The sequence below is a fragment of the Numenius arquata genome, chromosome 10, assembly GCF_964106895.1.
Source record: "Numenius arquata chromosome 10, bNumArq3.hap1.1, whole genome shotgun sequence".
Lineage (NCBI taxonomy): Eukaryota > Metazoa > Chordata > Aves > Charadriiformes > Scolopacidae > Numenius > Numenius arquata.
In genome coordinates this window covers 1,738,984-1,756,923 of record NC_133585.1, presented here as the reverse complement: position 1 = coordinate 1,756,923, position 17,940 = coordinate 1,738,984, and the positions used below count along the sequence as shown (strand labels likewise).

Genomic DNA, 17,940 nt, shown 5'->3' with positions numbered 1-17,940 from the left:
GTGAGGACTGACCCCTGTGTGGTTTGAGACACACCTTTTTTCTAGGAGTCTATAATCATCGCTCTTCACAGTGTAGTAAAACAGAGTAATTCTGGTTTAACTTCTTATCACAGTATTAAAGTAAGGTCTTTTTCCAATCAGAGGATGAATGCAGAGCAGTGCTCTCAAGTAGCTGGTAAAAAGTGGAACTACACCACATTTTAGCTCTTATATTAGCAAATATTTCTAGATATACTGCAAGGATCCTGATCCTGATGAACTCAAGTGAATGGCTTTGATGGGAACCACATCTGGGTTTTACATTCCACCAAAACATCAAGTAAAAGGATGAGTATTTCTGAAACAACCCACTACTGAAAAACATGCCCAGCTAATGCCCCATATTACTGTTATTTTTAACAGAACCTAAGCTTTGAGTGAGAAAAAAGTGCTTTGGAAAAATCTGACCAGTGATCTCTTTAATGCAGCTTTTTGGTAAGACTAATAGTCAAATTCTTGACAACTGTTGCTGAGAGCGGTGAAGGCATTGTGTAGTGGCCAATTCCCTTGGAATTTAAAAATATATTATGAAGGGGGAACTAATGATTAAACTAATACTTACTGAAGTTTCTTGTTGATAAGTCTGAAAAGTTCCTTCAACATTTAAAAACCTTTTCTGAATAACTGAGATATATATATGTGAGATATATATATATGATATATATATGGAGATATATAATATATATCATATATCCATATATCTCTCTATATAATAATATATAATATATATGATATATATATCCATATATATATATCTCTCCATATATATATATCTCCCCTGTTGGAGCGGGGCCAGAGGAGGCCATGGAGATCCTGCAGGGGCTGGAGCCCCTCTGCTGTGAGGACAGGCTGAGAGAGTTGGGGGGGTTCAGCCTGGAGAAGAGAAGGCTCCAGGGAGACCTTAGAGCCCCTTCCAGTCCCTAAAGGGGCTCCAGGAGAGATGGGGAGGGACTCTGGATCAGGGAGGGGAGCCATAGGATGAGGGCCAATGTTTTTAAACTGAAAGAGGGGAGATTGAGATGAGATGTGGGGAAGAAATTCTTTGCTGTGAGGGTGGTGAGAGCCTGGCCCAGGTTGCCCAGAGAAGCTGTGGCTGCCCCATCCCTGGAGGGGTTCAAGGCCAGGCTGGATGGGGCTTGGAGCAACCTGGTCTGGTGGGAGGTGTCCCTGCCCAGGGCAGGGGGTGGGACTGGATGGTCTTTGAGGTCCCTTCCAACCCAAACCAGTCTATGATTCTATGATATACTTATTCTATCTCCCTGTACCACTATTTGCATATACTTCTAAGTTAAAGTTGCACTCTCTACTTTTCACTCCTCGGGTACTTGGTACCATCCTTGTCAGCCTGAACAGAAACAATGATTTTCAATGTCATTTCAAATGTTGATTTTCTTGCTTTACCCTATTTCTGTGGCTGAGGGGCTTTGACTTAACAAAGCTGGATTTAATAATGGATTAATGCATAGTATAATAAGCTGGATCATGTAGAAGTGTTTTTTGAGGAGGAAATGGGATTTGATGAGGAGTGCTGTTCGCTATGAAATCAAGAAGTTTGTTGATGTTAAATACATATATATAAATATATACATAGATGTTAAATTCTTATATTCTGATAACAACTCTCAGAACATCCGTCGTTGGAAAAAGCTTGATTTGCCTGCTAAATGTCCAGACATTTCTTCTTAATCAAATGTTAAGCCTGTCTAAGTTAGTTGAAGTGTCTGAAATAGTAAAGCAGAAAAAAATCCACGTTTACTCTTATAATTTAGAGCACTTTACACTCTAAATAGACCAAGGCAGCTCCACGCTGGCATTGCTGCTTGTCCCCTGCGGTTGGGGCTGGAGTGTTGTTTGCTTTTTTAGCATAATTATTTTGTATTTGTGAATATAATTAGGTTCTGTTGCACAGAGAGGTTTGGTATTTGACTTTCTCTTTGCTCTTGAGGGTATTTTCAGAAGAAAAAGAGTCACTCATCAGAACTGGGCAATTCTTGTAGGCACCGTACGACCTCGTGGGGTGTGTTTTCAAAGCCAGCTCGTATCCGTTTAGGGCAGAATTGCCTCAGAAAGGGGTAAATCTCTCTGTTCTGCTGGCTTCGTGTTTCTGCCACCGCCCTTACAGCCTGAGTTTGAGGAGGAAACTTTTAAAAGTCTATTTGATTTTAATTTGGATCAGCTACGACTTGTACAAAGATGGAGGTGACTGTGGGGCAGCACCGTGAGGAACATCATGCACGGGGACATTCCGACGGACGTGCCCGGAGTGGCGTTTTTAGTAAAGCTTAACCTTTTCCATTTTAATGATTAATGATTTATAGTTCTGGCCAGCGTGCCCACGTGTTAAGGATAATATATTGGAGTGTGGTCATAAGACAGCCCACGTTCTCTTTAGGACATTTTTATAGCTAATGTTTATGAGTTTTACTTGACATTTTTGTAAAAGTGCTATAAATTCATCCTAGTAGTTGTTCTTCATTTACAGTGTCTGGTTTTTAATGTGCTCCTGAAACCAGCTTTAAAAAGTCAGCTTCCTCTTTTTATTTGCAGCAATTCTGCTCAGCTCTTGCTCCATGGCTTGGCTTGTGCTCTCTACAGAGCTTCTTTAAAGCTCTGGCACAATTTTGAGGAACTGTGATTTTCTGCTGTAACCAGATGTCTCCTCTTTAAAATACCTGGTATCACACTTCCCCCTCCTCCCCTCCCCCCACCTTAATGCTTCTTTAGGTTAAGAATATCACTGAAATAACATATTTATAACTTCAATTTTCTTAGAGAAAACCAAGATGAGAAATGTTTGCAAGTGAAGGGTCCTCTGATGTCTTCCTGTGCTAGTTCCAAAGACATTTTGGCTGGGGGATATCACAGGCTTCTTTAACAAAGACCTCTTTGGGAATATTGCCCCCCAAAAAAAACCCAAAACAAAACTCCAATTAATGGCTTTTGTGTTGCCCACTTGTTGCACTGACATTTTCCCACTGGAAGGTCTTCCAGGTGGTAGTTGAAGGAAGTCCATGATCCGTATCCCATGTCCTCCAAAGGGAAGCATCTCCAGGGCATTCTCTCAAGAGTCCATTTCCTCACTAGACTTTGAAGAAAGTCTGTAAGGGAGAAAGTGCTGGAAAAGCAGTTGTCTGGCTCAAAAGCTGCCAATTGAAGTAGGGAATTGAACAGAAATGCATTTCTGCACCCTTTGCTTTTGAAATTATTTCTTTATATATATAATATATATATGTTATATATTTATATAATATATATAATAATATATTATATGTTATATATAAATAATATATATAATATATAAATATATATATAATATAATAAATAATTTATATACATAAGTTGAATATTTTGCAGTTTGTCATCCTTGGATGCATGCTTTAGAGCAGAATTAGCCTTCCCTTCAGCTATCGTACATCCCCCCGTTGCTTCTAGGGGAAATAAAAACAAAGTGATGGATAAGTGAGTAATAAAGGGTTTTAAAACACATGCTTTTCAGCTCTTGGATATTTTTTTAGAATTGTTATTCCTGAGCCACACGAAGTGTATGAATGCAGAGTCTCTTAATTGAAGATTTTATTTCTGCTTAGAATCTGAGCTGCCGGGGCAGAGGGCTAACATGAGCTCTGTTAAAAAGCCAAGTTTTTAGCCCTCTCCTTTCACAGTCCACCCCACATGGACAGTGGTCCAGCTGAAGAAGGGTTTCAGGTGGAACCAGCCACAAGGCAGTACGTTTCTTTTGGCGCAGGCTAAAGCAAAAATAATTAATTATCGCGGTCCCACAGGGCCTTTCTGCAGCCCGTGAATAAGCAACGAACAGGCAGCAGAGCCAAGCTGAGCATTTCCACCAGAGTTCCAGCTACGTAAAATTAAATGGTTTCCATTAGCACTGCAACCACAACTAGTGTTGATGTCTTGGGTGTACAAGCCATGCTCCATGGTCTTTTTGGTCACAAATTGTGACAAATCGGGCCTGAATACCTTAATTTGAACAAAAAAGGAGGTCTTGAAATTGAATTCATTGAATTCAAAGACCTGTGACATTTCTGATGGTGAGAATAAAAATCTTGAGAAGGGAAAACATGGGTGTAAAGTCAAGCAAGAACATATTCATTGAGATCGTGGGGTCATAGGTAAAAGCAGATTAAGGCTGAATTAATATGGTGGACTGAGTATACCAGTAAGGGCTTTTACAGATAAAACAGGAGGAATCTGATTGTTCCAAAGAAAGTGTAATACTTGAATGAATTTAATATCTTCTGTAATACTTGCACTAATTCTTAAAATTAAGGACTCATCTAATAGATGCTGTAAGTTTTTGGGAAAAAATGAGGAAGACTCAAATACAGAACTCAATACTTGAGAAATGCAGCCGACGAAAACCACATTAGGGCTGTTTTTCTCTAACCCAGAGTCCTCTGGCCTCTGGAGAGAGGTGAGCTGAGAAAATGTCTTTGCTGAACCCACTCTTCATGCTTTTACAAAAGCATAAAGCCTATTTACTGCAATGTATAAAGTGCCTTCGACGTTCAGGCTCGAATCTGTTTAGACTGAGTGCACGGAAGTGAAAAAACACATTAGGAGCTCCATTTTCATATTTCCGGTGTCATTTAAATAATTCATTTCCCTTTCAGGGGTTTGTTGGGTTTTTTGGTTTTTTTTTTTTTTTTTGCTGATGACCACAACGTGTCTAAATATTTGTCTTTACTTGTTGAGAGCTGTGCAAGAAGCCATCGCTATCAGTTGATTCATCAGAGTTCATTGCGTTTTGAGCGCTGTTGGAGCCAGGTAGCTGTGCAGGTAGAACACGTGGTGCCTGAAATATTTTCCTTGCTTTATATTTCCAATAGGGGTTTGTGTGCTAAGTTTTATTTTTAATTATAGGCTTAGCAGGAAAAAGAGATGCCAGATTCACACTGTTTATAAATGTGTTTGTCAAAACATATGCTCAAGGAAACACAGATTCTGTGCTAGTCTTGAACCTTTGAGTTTTTCACTTTCTGCTTGAAAGTTGGGGTGTTCTTTTTTAAAAAAAATTGTAAAAATAATTGATTGTCATGTGTTCTAATTCCCTGTAATAATATTAGAACAGGTAAGCCAGTCCATAACTCTCCTGTAAGCCCCCAGGCATTCGGGTTTGAAGTTTTAGATGCCTGGTAAATTTTAGATTATTATTAAATATGTAAGTACTGTGATACCCAAGCAGTGAGTGGGTGCTGGCATCCAAATTTATGTGACATTTAAATGCATTTTTAATCTGAATGACTTGTCATATGTTTTCCAGCACATGACCGCAACCAATGTATCTACGTCCAATTTTCCCTGGGGCTAATCAAGCCTGAGACTGTGGCTGCAAAGCTTGGGAGCTGGGTGACACCACCCTTCACGGCCAGATGGAGAGGTTGGAGGAGAAGAGTGACCTCCTGGCCTTGCAGATGGAGAACAACATGGAGCAACCATTCACCGTCAGCTCCTTGGTACGTATCACACAGAAATGATCTGGTGGCTGAGCCCCCTCTTTGGAATAGGAACGGATTCAGGAGATGTTTGGATACAGGGGTCTCCTCCTGCAACGCTCCCGGTTCCTCCCACCTCCTGCCCGATGGGTTTGTTGGGATTTATTGTATTTCTATATGTGCGGTTTATGGGGTTTTAGCTTGTTTCAGTCATCAGGCCTTTAAGAAGCCGAAGTGAACATTTTGAATACGTGGAGTAAAAATTTTCATCAAAATAAGAGGAAGCAACTCACAGTAGCCAATTATTGAACTACTCGACAGGAAGGTAATGATTATAATAAGCAGCTGCGCTGCTTCTTCGGTAGAGTTAGTTCCAACTTCTCAGGCTTCAGCTGCCTGGTTTGAAACTGGAAATGAACATTAGAAGTGAACTGTTGATTGACCAGGGGAATTTATGGCTCTTTTTTAGCTGAACTACACCCAGCAGCCATGCCCTATGCCTCGTGTAATAGGACTCTGAATATTCAGGCCCCCCATCAAATTATTTCAGTAACTTAAGGCAGAATCTTGTAGAATTTCCTGTGTGTGAGATTCTCAAGAGGACACTCTCTGTGTTGCCGTTTGTCATTTCTACGGGGGTTTACTTAATTTTATCTTAACTTTTTGTTTTTCTAGGATTTTTTTGTAGCTGGAAGATTTGTGGAGGGGGATGAGATCACTTTTTAGTTGTAATTGCTCTCACAATTTATTTTCACTTGAGAAACATGTTGGAATGCTTCAGCTGTGGCTACCAGTGGGGAAACCAATGCCTGTTTTGAGGAAAAATGCTGAAGATTTCCCTTGAGGCCCTTGAAATGAGATCACTTACCGAAAGCAAAATCGTAACGTCTGCTTCTCTTTGCCCACCTCTCTGCTCTTTTCCAGAAAAAGTTAGTAGCTATTCCTGACCACACAGACGTCTCGGTGAGCCCCGAAGAGAGAGTCCGTGCCTTAAGCAAACTCGGCAGCAACATCACCATCAACGAAGACATCACCCCCCGTCGCTACTTCAGATCCGGAGTAGAGATGGAGCGAATGGCCTCGGTTTACATGGAGGAGGGGAACCTGGAGAACGCTTTTGTCTTTTATAATAAGTTCATAACGTAAGAAAGCATTTGTTGTCATTACGACTTGTAATTCTGAGAAAATGGAAATGAAGACCCTTGAGATCAGGGTGCCCCCCTACTCTGCTCTGGTGAGACCCCACCTGGAGCACTGTGTCCAGCTCTGGAGTTCTCAGCACAGGAAGGGCATGGACCTGTTGGAACGGGTCCAGCGGAGGGCCACAAAAATTATGAGAGGGTTGGAGCACCTCTCCTGTGAAGACAGGCTGAGAGACTTGGGGTTGTTCAGCCTGGAGAAGAGAAGGCTCCGGGGAGACCTTGTAACAGCCTTTCAGTCCCTAAAGGGGCTACAGGAGAGATGGGGAGGGACTCCTGATCAGGGAGGGGAGCCACAGGATGACAGATAATGTTTTTAAATTGAAAGAGGGGAGATTTAGATTAAACCCTAGAAAGAAATTCTTCACTGTGAGGGTGGTGAGACCCTGACCCAGGTTGCCCAGAGAAGCTGTGGCTGCCCCATCTCTGGAGGGGTTCAAGGCCAGGCTGGATGGGGCTTTGAGCAACCTGGTCTGGTGGGAGGTGTCCCTGCCCAGGGCAGGGGGGTTGGTACTCGATGGTCTTCAAGGTCCCTTCTAGCTCTAACCATTCTATGATTCTATGATCAGGAGAAAAATGTCCAGTGTGTTCTTGCAGAAGAGCTTTATTCTCTGGAGATCTTTCATGGGCTTTGTTATAATTTCATCTCGACTGTTAATATAATAGTCCTACCCATCTATTAACTGCCAGGCGTGAACTAACCTAATATGCAGAGGTTTAATTTTGCCATACCAGGCCATACTACGAGCACTGCTTCCCACAGATTACTCTGTGTCTATCAGCAGGTTGGTTAAATACAGTTCATTTGCTGTAAATTGTTTAAAAAGCAATGTTTTGATAAGATTTCTGAGCCTTTTATAGTTACTCCCCATGAGCTTCTGCTGATCTTAAAGATGGTAGTGTTGCACAGCACTTAAAAAACATGAAAAAAAAATGGCTTTTTGCCTCTTAAGTTTTCTTCCTCCAAAGAATTAGGTATAATTTATTGTTTCTTACAGGACTAAATGCAAAATCCATAATAGATGTTCATTATATGATTATTCTCCCCACTCAAAAAACCACCAAATCTGGGCAGCTTTCATTACAACTCTCAAAATAGCCACCTGAAAAATATATCAGTGGCAGATTTAAACTATTTAATTAGCTGGTTTTGCTGCAAGATTGATTGAGTTGTTTTCTTACTTCTGAAAGGTTGTTTTTTTTCATATGCATATTTTAAAATTTTTATAATAGGAGACCCCATTCCTTCCCTCCTTATTTTCCCCACACTCTGAGAACTAGAGGAAATCTTTCTTATAATTTTAAATGTCTGGGTCTCCATGAAAAGCGATGGAGACCAGAGGTGAACAAGGTACAAATTGCTGAGAGAATGGTATCAGCCGTGCGTTCCGAACCCTTTGCAGGTGAGCGTTGCCATCATTGAGACGTCTGGGCTGGTTAATAACGTTGTAGTTAGCGATGCAGCTTGGTCTGGTAAAAATAACTGCTTTAATGATAGTCGGTGCTGCATTTTGGACTTCCCATTTAAAATGCAGCATTTCAGCTGAGGACAGCTAAAGACAGTAAAAATAGGATTTATTAACACCGGGTGGAAGGTGCTTTTAAGGGCTATTTTTAGGTGCTGGCTGCTAGTTAGTCCTTTTTTTAGCCCAACTAATGAAAACCAAAATACATTCAGACGTAGGAGACACTCTCCTGTCGTTACCCTCTGTGTCCCGTACAAGTCTATACAAGAATTTAAGTCTCAGTTTAAACAAATATGTAGAAATCTGCTCCAAGTCCTCTGGAATTCGGTGTTTAACAGTTATGTGAACCTTGATTTTTCTGCCAACATAAAAGCTCTTGTGGATGTTCCCGCGGTTACTGAGGCAAACACGTGCCTGTTTAATTTCCCAGGTTGTTTGTAGAAAAGCTGCCCAGTCACCGAGACTATCACCAATGTGCGGTACCAGAAAAACAAGTTATTATTAAGGTAAGGTTACGGTTTCTGGCCTTTAAGAAATGTTTTTCCCAGAATGTCCCAGTTCGTTCCCAGCACTGCTTTCCCCGCAGCGCGCACAGCCCACACCAGCCTCCGCAGCTGGGTTCCTGACACCCTCCTCCACTACTCATTCATCTTTTATTTGGGATTAATCACTTGGTCGTTACTGGAAATTAAATTATCGTTCTAACAGGTGAACAAGAATGGTCTCTGATTAAGTTGGTAGATTGTTGGAAACCCAGGTACGCCTGTTTCTGACAGTTTACATATTTAAAATACACTAATTTAACAGTACTTGGAGTTTGATGCTGATCCCAGTTACCTGAGTGGTTAATGGTCCAGACTGACTAGTGCAAACAAGGGAAAGAGAGATGTGGCGTTACTGGTGTCTTACCCCGCTTTTTTTATTAAAAAAGTGATTTCCTTACCCTACTGAATAATCAAAGTGTATGTAAAAAGTTTAGCTTTTTAAAATTTTTTTAATTAAAAGAGAAATGTCAAATACATCCTTATATTGAACTTAAAACATCCGGAACTGCCCGATGAGAATAAGCATAAGTGTCTCTTGCTTCAGGCTGCCATATTTGCCTGCTTTCTCTGCTGGTAAAGCTGAATAACATCATATTCAAAGCCAAAATGCTTCATGCCAAATTTTTGACTGTGGCCCACAATCCAGGAAAACATCCCTGCTGAGAAAGGGCATCAGACGTGCTCCCTCCCGTGGCACCCACAAGGATCAAGCACTTGGTCTCTTTCCCTCCCTGCAGCCTCTAAATTCTTCTGTAGAAATCTCTGCATCGGTAGAAAATATTGGGCATTGGTTTTTTTTACAAAATAAAATTGTTTTACCTGGTGGTGCTGTCACAGGAAGCTGCAGGTGCAGCCATCTCTGTAAATAAACATTTTTTTTCCCACCTAAAAATAAGTATATTCAGTATTTCTGTCCAGGGAGTCCCAGAGACAATTGTGACGATCCTGCCTGAAACACTGAAAGTTGGGCTTAGCTCTTTTATAAATTACACCTACCACAAAGACATTACTCATCACAGGCCTGTTAAACAAAACAGGGACAACAGATTGCCAGGCAAAGGACTAATCTGTCCTTGAGATAAGAAGCAGACGTGTCACACCTTTCACTGACGTAAATTAATAGAGCTTTATTGAAATTAGTGTACTATAGAAGTTTCATAAGCTGGTTATCTAGTGTGTGTTTCTTCCTTTCTTCTTCTGGGAGAAGAGCAGTAATTTTTTCTATTTTGCCTTTTTTTTTTTTTTTTTAAATCTGTATTGCAGCTAAGTTTGTTTTCCAGGTGGCTCTTTTAAAAAGTGAAAAGTAAACTTAAGTATCTTTCTCCCACAGAAACTGAAGGAGGTTGCATTTCCACGGACAGATGAACTGAAGAGAGATCTTTTAAAGAAATATAACTTAGAATATCAAGAATACATGCGAAACGAAGTAAGTTTCATATGATTATTAAACAATTGTTGGTATGAATATTTTTCTGTCACACAGAATTGTTTAATTTTCTTAAACAATTAAGCAGTGAAGTGCCAGTTCTACATGAACCTCATAATTTCTCGGGCTGCTTAGAATGAGTTTCCACTTCTCCTCAGAATTTAATCTCTTGGTCATTTGAAAATAAGTCACGCAAGTGTGTGCTTGGAAATAGATGTGCTGTGATAGCTCCTGAATAACTAACAATGTCCAAACAGGCCTTTGGCGGGCTCTGGGTCTGCTTTATGAAAAGGAGACTGTTGATGCTCTTCCATGAGCGTGTGGAAAAGGTCCCTGGGCTCTGAATGTGCTCAAGCTTGAATTGATCCTGTTTGAGTCTCCCAGTAAATACTTCAAGAAAATATCATATATTCATCTTGTGTATTGAAGTCACTGAAAACAGGATCTGGAGCTTTAAAAACTTGTGTTGGAAAGACCATCTGAGCAAAAACCCATCTTTTTCTTTTCTTCCCTTAAAATTGTCCCAGGGAATTATGAAAAAAAACCAAAACGAAAACAAAACTAAACCAAATAAACACCTCATATACCTGTCACCAGTTGGTTCAAGACTTTGTTTCCTGCTCTATTTTGTTCGTGACGTTTAAGAAATGATTTTGCTCTGTTTGTTTTTTTCATTTGCTTCTGGAGGTGCTTCCTGCTCTCCTTCTCCAAGGAGCGGAGGGAAGTGCTGTGGGAACCTGGAGCTGTTGAAACCTGATGTGCCTGAGGCTGGGCAGGTCCTGCCCCAAAGCCAGGTTAAGGCAACCCAGGGAAGGTTGGGGAAAGAAAACAGCAGGAGAAAGTCCACCAACCCATCCAAAGAGCAGCAACAAGCCACAGAACCAGATAACTATGAAATCTGCCCCAAAAAAACAGAAAATGGGCTCGTGGATCTCTTGTTGCGTTGAAAATTGTAAGGGCTTCCTTGTTGGCAAGGGAAATTGTAAGACCCTGGTGTGTGGTCTCTTTGCCGTCGCTGGTCTGAAAAGTCTTTTTCTAATGACTTTATTACAACGGGCAAACGAGGCTGGTGCTATCGCTGCTGACATAAAAGCACACGGCACCACCGGTGTGCAGATTGGAAGCTTTGTGTTGGGAATTCCTCACTGTTTTTCCTTCCATATCATGCTGCTTTAGGGGATATCATTGTATTTTTGCCAGTTCAGCAAACAGGTTCCCAAAAACCTGTAATTTTTGATGGCAGGATTTTATGGGTTTATTAAACCCTTCGTTTTTTGTAGCTTTTTTTTTTAGTGTTCTGAGAATGTCACCATTTTTGCATATATTTCAGAACAAATACAAAACTGAAGTTCTGAAGAAACTCGAGCATCAGAGGCTGATAGAGGCGGAGAAGAAACGAATCGCCCACATGCGGCAGCAGCAGCTTGAGTCGGAGCAGTTCCAGTTCTTCGAGGACCAACTGAAGAAGCAAGAACTAGCTCGAGACCAGAAAATCAAGGAGAGCGTGGTCCTGCCCGAGCAGATAGATGGGAATATGCTGTCCTGTATTTCCGTGCCGGAGAACAGTTCTTTATCTGCCACATTACTGGAAAAAAAGGAGAGGAGCAGCACATCTGGCTGCGCTGGACACTCACCCCCAGTAAACCGGGTCTTGAAACCAGCGGCCACTTTAGGTGCTGTTCAGAGTAAGTGCAGAGGTTTTATTGCTTTTTTTTCCCCCTTTTTTATTTTACCTGTCACTTTGCTGCTTGGAGAAGTCCACACGTTCATAGAATCATAGAATCATTCAGGTTGGAAAAGACCCTTGGGATCATTGAGTCCAACCATCAACCCCACTCTGCAAAGTTGTCCCCTACACCATATCCCCCAACACCGCATCTAAACGACTCAAACACATCCAGGGATGGTGACTCAACCCCCTCCCTGGGCAGCCTATTCCATGTCTGAGATGGGTTACTCTGCCTTAGGGGCATCTTAAGAGGTATTTACTAGGTATCTATCTAGGGGTGTATATATATGTGTATATCTATATATAACATATACTAGGTATAACAGGTATCTACTAGGATACAGGATCGTCTCTCTAGGATTTGGAGATGACCATCCACCTGTCCTGCTTTTTCACTCATTCCCAGCCAAGTCCACCCTCACCATGAGGATGTCCATGGTGAAACGAGCCTGAGCAGGTTGATGGACACACAACAGTCCCACAGAGTTTCTTCATTTCAAGAGAGGAGATTAGTAGCAGTTTCACATGTTCCAGTTGAGTGCCAATAGATAGATCTGGAGATGGAGCCTTAGTGTTCCTGCAGAATGAAGTCTGGATCTTGCCCTGGGCTTCAAGGGAGCAGAAGCAGAACCTGGAGTGGTTGACCCTGGCCTGGGAGGTGGAATCAGGTCACTGTCCCCCCAGGGGCAGGCTAACGAGCGTGTCCTATGGGCTGGTGACCTCAGCTTGGGGTGAGATGACACTCTACTTTGTATGTAGATTTATTCTCATTAGAAATCCGTGATGTGGTAAGTACAATTCCATCACTTCCAGTAATTTCCTGTAACTGTGTATATTTCCTTATTTTAGGGAACTTCACCGTGTAAGCTGCAAATGCCTTTTTATCTCTCTCTCATTTTTTTTCTTTTTTTTTCTTTTTTTTTTTTTTTTTTTGGTTTTGTTTTCTTTTTGTTAGCTCAATTGGCCGAAGCTCTCAGAGGCGTCATTTTGCCCAGGGATCTCTGTCACAAATTCCTGCTGCTTGCAGAGGCAAATACAGTAAGAGGAATAGAGACATGTGGAATTCTCTGTGGAAAACTGGTACAGTTTAACCCTCACGTTTGTATGGGGAAGGCGTATTTGACAGTGCTGTATTTTTCTGTAACGTATCCATTTCGGAGCAAAAGCAGATCTAAATGATTAATGATTTAATACAATTAACTTCATGTTATAACCTGAGTGGTCGCTTCAGCAGTTTGGGCTTGCTTTATTAGGGAAACGTGATTTAAATTGACTGCTGTCGTTATAAAATGCAGCCAGATTTCCAGCACGCTGTGCAATACCGGCTTTTTCCAGCACTTTCTCTGGCATTCATCTAAGGTAAGGCAGCTTTAGTTGCAGGACAATGAAACATAAAGACTGTTAGAATCTACCGGAGTCATCAAATTCATAATGGCACAACATAAAAAAAAAAAAAAAGAGGAGGAGAATCCCCGTATGAGGCTGTAGAACATCTGATTTCCAGGCTGTTTTTTTTTTCCTCTGACCTAGATATCACTTAACATCCTTTCAGAGCGGGGAGAGATGTCATGGCTAATGCTGGCACATGAAGAATTTTAAAGATGATGTCCAAGTCTGTCTGAATTGTACAAAGAGAAGGAATAGCAAGGGCAGTGATGTGCCAAGTTCCACAGAAAATAAGCAGAGGATTCTCAAACCTCCTCTTTTTTTCATGTTTTTAATTACTTTAAAGGACAAGCTTTTCACACTGGTTTCTGAGAACATTTCAGCACAAGGATCTCGTGTTGTCACTAATACTAAAAGCATACTAATTGTATGTTTTCACACTAAATCACTAAGGGATGTTTTGGAGGGCAGTAAATCCGTGTGGCTGCACTAGAACCAGGGCAGCAATATTCCTTATTTTAGCCGATGGGCTACAACCTTCAGATGCTGATCAGCATTTAGTCATTTCTTTCGTTTGTTCCACCCTAAGCCCGTGTTTGTTTTGCAGACACGTAATGAATTTACCATTACCCACGTAATCGTGCCAAAGCAATCTGCAGGGCCAGACTACTGCGACATGGAGAACGTGGAGGAATTGTTTGGGATTCAGGATCAGTACAACCTCCTCACTTTGGGCTGGATCCACGTACGTGTGACTCAGAGACTCTGGCTTTTCTGTATCGACTCTGCACGCTGTGGGGAAAAAAAACCCTGGAAATAACAAACTGAAGAAATAATTGGAATAATCCAAATTAATTTGCTCACTTAATTCTAGTTGTAGTGATGTAAATGAGCACTAATGTTCTCCACAGATGAGTAGTTCTTAATGCAGATGAGGTGTTCTGTTGACACAATGGGCCTGCTTTTGCCAGTGCAACTTTTGTTTATATTGATTTAGGGGTATTTTATTACTTTCTAATGCTGTTTGTTTTTCTACTATATTCAGAATTTGAGGGGGAGAGTATTGTGTTGTTTATATTAATTTCACTCTTAGGGCGTTTGGACAATCAAGTCAATTCCTTTTGTCTTGTGCTTCTTCATCCCACCTTTTCCCCCCCACGACCAGAAATGTGCTTGTACATTCAGTTGTGAACGTGGCTCCATAAAGCCCCTACTGAAAAGCCACTCTAAAAATGTAGAATCTGCCTTAAATAGGACCTTCAGAAACCGGCCCGGGGAAGTACTGACACTTTGACTTGCTACAAGTTACTGTTCTTCTCGAATGTCTGTTGACCTTGATTTGTAAGAAATATTTCACGATGTTGAGTTCTCCCTTTCTTTTTGTAGACACATCCAACACAAACCGCGTTCTTATCCAGTGTTGATCTTCACACCCATTGTTCCTATCAGCTAATGTTGCCAGAGGCCATTGCAATTGTTTGTTCACCAAAGCATAATGAGTGAGTTCTTATTTTTCTAAGTAATATTCAGGTATTTTTCCCTTGTTCCTTATCGTAACGTTCGATCAAACGCGAACAGCACGTTTCCACTGGGATGAAGGGCAGGGATATTGCGTTGGGAGTTTGTTTTCTTTAAGTTGTTTAGATTTGCATTCCGGTCTCTACACACATTATTGTTTCTGGAGTCTCTCTCCTCCTTCCTTCCCAGCCCCAGGTTTTAAATTTTATTTATTTTTATACTCTGCTCACCCAAGTAGTAGTGAAGGGAGCCGTTCTCCTAGAGCCCTCATTACCAGTGCCCCACCACACACCTGTCTTCATTCTGTCTGATGAAGGAAGTGGAGGGGTTGGGTGTATTTCTCCAGGATGCTCTGAAAATCACCGTTTGGTGAGGAGAGGGATAAAGATCATCTTTTATTTTGATAATAAGGTCCTATTTTTGTATTTCATAAAATACAAAAAATAAGTATCTGGGAAAATCTGGAACTGTCTAAGTATTGATGTGAAGGTTTATAGTGGACCAGGTTGCCCAGGGAGGGTGTGAAGTCTTCATCCTTGGAGATAACCCAACCCTGTCAGGATGTGGTCCTGGGTGACCTGCTTGAGCTGACTCTGTTGGAGCAGGGAGCTGGACAAGACAATCTTCAGCGGTTCCTTCCACCCTCAACAATTTTGTGATTCTGCTTTGGTGTGCTTGGCGTTTCGAGGCCCCAGGGCTAACTCTGGTGTTTAGACCCTGCGTTTCTCCAGCCTTTCTGGCCTTCTGCCTCTGCAGATGGCTACTCTGAATCCCAGTCTGGTTGCCTGACTTCTTATATGGGCCATTCAGGAAGCAGAGCTGTAGATACAGCTGGAGGGGCAAGTGTGAGGCTTTGTAACCCAGAGCACATCAGCGCACCTCTTCCAATCTCTGCTCTTCCAAACTGCTCTCATAGTTTATGCTGACACCCTGGAACCAACTGCAACCCGTTACCCCGGTCTGTAACATTGATTAGTCAGGTGCTGCCCTGTAATTATTAGGTATTAATGTTCTTTACAGAAGGGTGGGTTTTCTGATGTTTTAGTCCACACTCAAAGTTTTAGCTCATACATATGCAGCAGTACATTTTCTAGGGCTTTGTGCTACTTGATGACCGAGGCGAGAGGGGAGGATGTGTCATTTATGCCACTGGCGTAAAGGCTGCTCCCTTTTACGTTGCCCCTCTAGGGTTCAGCAAGTGAAATGCAACCCAGAACGCTTGAATTTCTGGTTTCTATCTGTCCCTCTATGAACCAGCCTGGGCCCTCAGGGAATAACCTGCCCAATGGCAGTAACACCAGAACTGTGATTCTTTTTTTTTTTTTTTTCTCCCCTTCCCCTCATCATCCCTTCCTTTCCGGGAACACAACTCCCCTTGATTTCAAATACCTTTAAGAGTCTAACTCAGCCTCGGCTCCTGTGCATCAAAGGTCACTGAGCACCATTCTCTTGTGCTTCTGTTAAACAAAGCGATTTGTGTGAGACCTGGGAGGTGTGTCACGGGCACAGCGTGTAACAGGAGTGTCCACTTTTGCTTTCCAGCACCGGCATCTTCAGGCTTACCAACGCTGGCATGCTAGAAGTCTCTGCCTGTAAAAAGAAGGGATTCCATCCACATACGAAGGACCCCAGGTTATTTAATGTAAGTAAATAACCCAACATGGCTTTGACTATTTAAATTTTTGCCCATGGTTCTGCTGCAAGCAGAAATTATACGTGCTTCAGATTAGATTTCTTTATCATTTTTCCCCCCCATTTTAAGAATTCATTACCCTCACTTCCGTGACTGAGGCAGACATCGGGAGTCTACTGCCATTCGAATGGTGACAAACCAGAGGCCGTCACCATCCGGCACCACTTTTATCTGCTTTCAGAAGGAGCAAAAAGCCCCAGTTTCAAAAGTGGGAGTTATTCCCGAGCCCTTCGGTTTTTAAACAAGGAATTCAGTTTGTCTCCCCAGCTGTAGTGTCCCAACAGAACGTCCCAGCTGCTAAAAGGTGCAGCTATGAGCAGATTAAACCCTGTTTCCTTCATTGCCCGTAATTTTCCACTGGCTTCTCATAAGCCTTTCTCAGCAATTACCACATTTTTTAATGTTTTGTTAGCATAGTACGCTGTATGCGTGGCTGAACAGTAGAGTCAGTCAGAATTATTAGAAATGTCACTGCTGTCTGGAAGACAACAGTCTCTACCTTTGAATAATTAAGATTTTTTTTTTTTAAATGTGGCTCACTTCAAATACAGAGCATCTCATACAGCTCAAAATAAACTGATGAAATGCAGAGAAGCAATGCTGAAAGGCGCGGGAAATGACTTCTTTGTTGTAGGACTCTCAGAATGGCAGTATTACTCCCCAAAAGAAGGGGAGGTTGAGGTTCTGTTTTGTATTTTTCTGTTCTTTTATGACTGACTGTAGGGATGAGGAGGAGGTAAGTCCAACTCTGAAAAGTCTTAAGACCTTTTGTTCCAGATGGGCTCTTTCCAGCGGTCCTTTACGGACTCAGCTCATCACTGACATTACCAGCCACTTGAGCCCATTTATAATCCTCAGACACGCCGCTGGGATCACACATCAAACACAGACAGCCTTTCAGATACACGCCCCAAAACACAGTGATCTCCCAGCAAAACCAGTAAGATCAGAGCCTCATTTCCCAAAGGAAAAAAATCTTAGGGGTGACAATACAGGAAGCTTCACGAAACTTGACTAAGAGAGTCCTAAGCTGTACTTAGAATCTGTTTCGCAGGCTGAGCGCTAAATAATAATTAATTTATTTAAATAAATCAATGTATTTCCAATGGGATGTTGTAGTCTTTGTCGGATGCAGCAGTCCATGCCCGTGACGGTCGGGTTTGCCTGTGAACAGGCAGAGCAACAGGTCCCAAAGCTGGATAGACAGGCATAGCGTTAAGCAGGCTCGGAAAATGAAAAGGAAACAGTAGCCTTCATGCTATTTTACTGACATTAATTTCTGTGAGTAATGGGTGGACTTCTCCTGCAGCCGTGTACACACGTCGTCGGGAAAGACGTGAAGATAATTGTGCTGGACCTGAGGTGATACGGGTGGACAATCACGATGTTCCCACACAAACAGCCAAAACAGAAAAAAAAAAAAAAAGGGATTCCTGCTTTTCCTACATTTTCAGAAATGACTTTTATATTTATACATTTTAGATCG

The 17,940-nt window shown here is 41.8% G+C and overlaps 1 protein-coding gene across 1 annotated transcript; it reads left to right on the top strand.

Annotated features, from left to right (window-relative positions):
* The first annotated feature begins 5,429 nt into the window (after positions 1-5,429).
* Positions 5,430-17,820, top strand: STAMBPL1 (STAM binding protein like 1). The gene is made up of 10 exons (XM_074154419.1): positions 5,430-5,513; positions 6,417-6,634; positions 8,588-8,663; positions 10,033-10,128; positions 11,459-11,813; positions 12,813-12,937; positions 13,851-13,988; positions 14,630-14,742; positions 16,304-16,403; positions 17,764-17,820. Exons 1-10 carry the CDS (start codon positions 5,430-5,432, stop codon positions 17,818-17,820), a joined length of 1,362 nt encoding a protein of 453 aa, XP_074010520.1.
* The last annotated feature ends 120 nt before the right edge of the window (positions 17,821-17,940 follow it).

Bases quoted from the DNA above. Each gene is read 5' to 3' on its own strand.
- STAMBPL1 (XM_074154419.1), top strand. From the start codon at position 5,430: ATGGAGAGGTTGGAGGAGAAGAGTGACCTCCTGGCCTTGCAGATGGAG. The intron at 5,514-6,416 runs GTACGTATCACA...GCTCTTTTCCAG, and splicing joins CATTCACCGTCAGCTCCTTG to AAAAAGTTAGTAGCTATTCC. The intron at 11,814-12,812 runs GTAAGTGCAGAG...TCTTTTTGTTAG, and splicing joins CACTTTAGGTGCTGTTCAGA to CTCAATTGGCCGAAGCTCTC.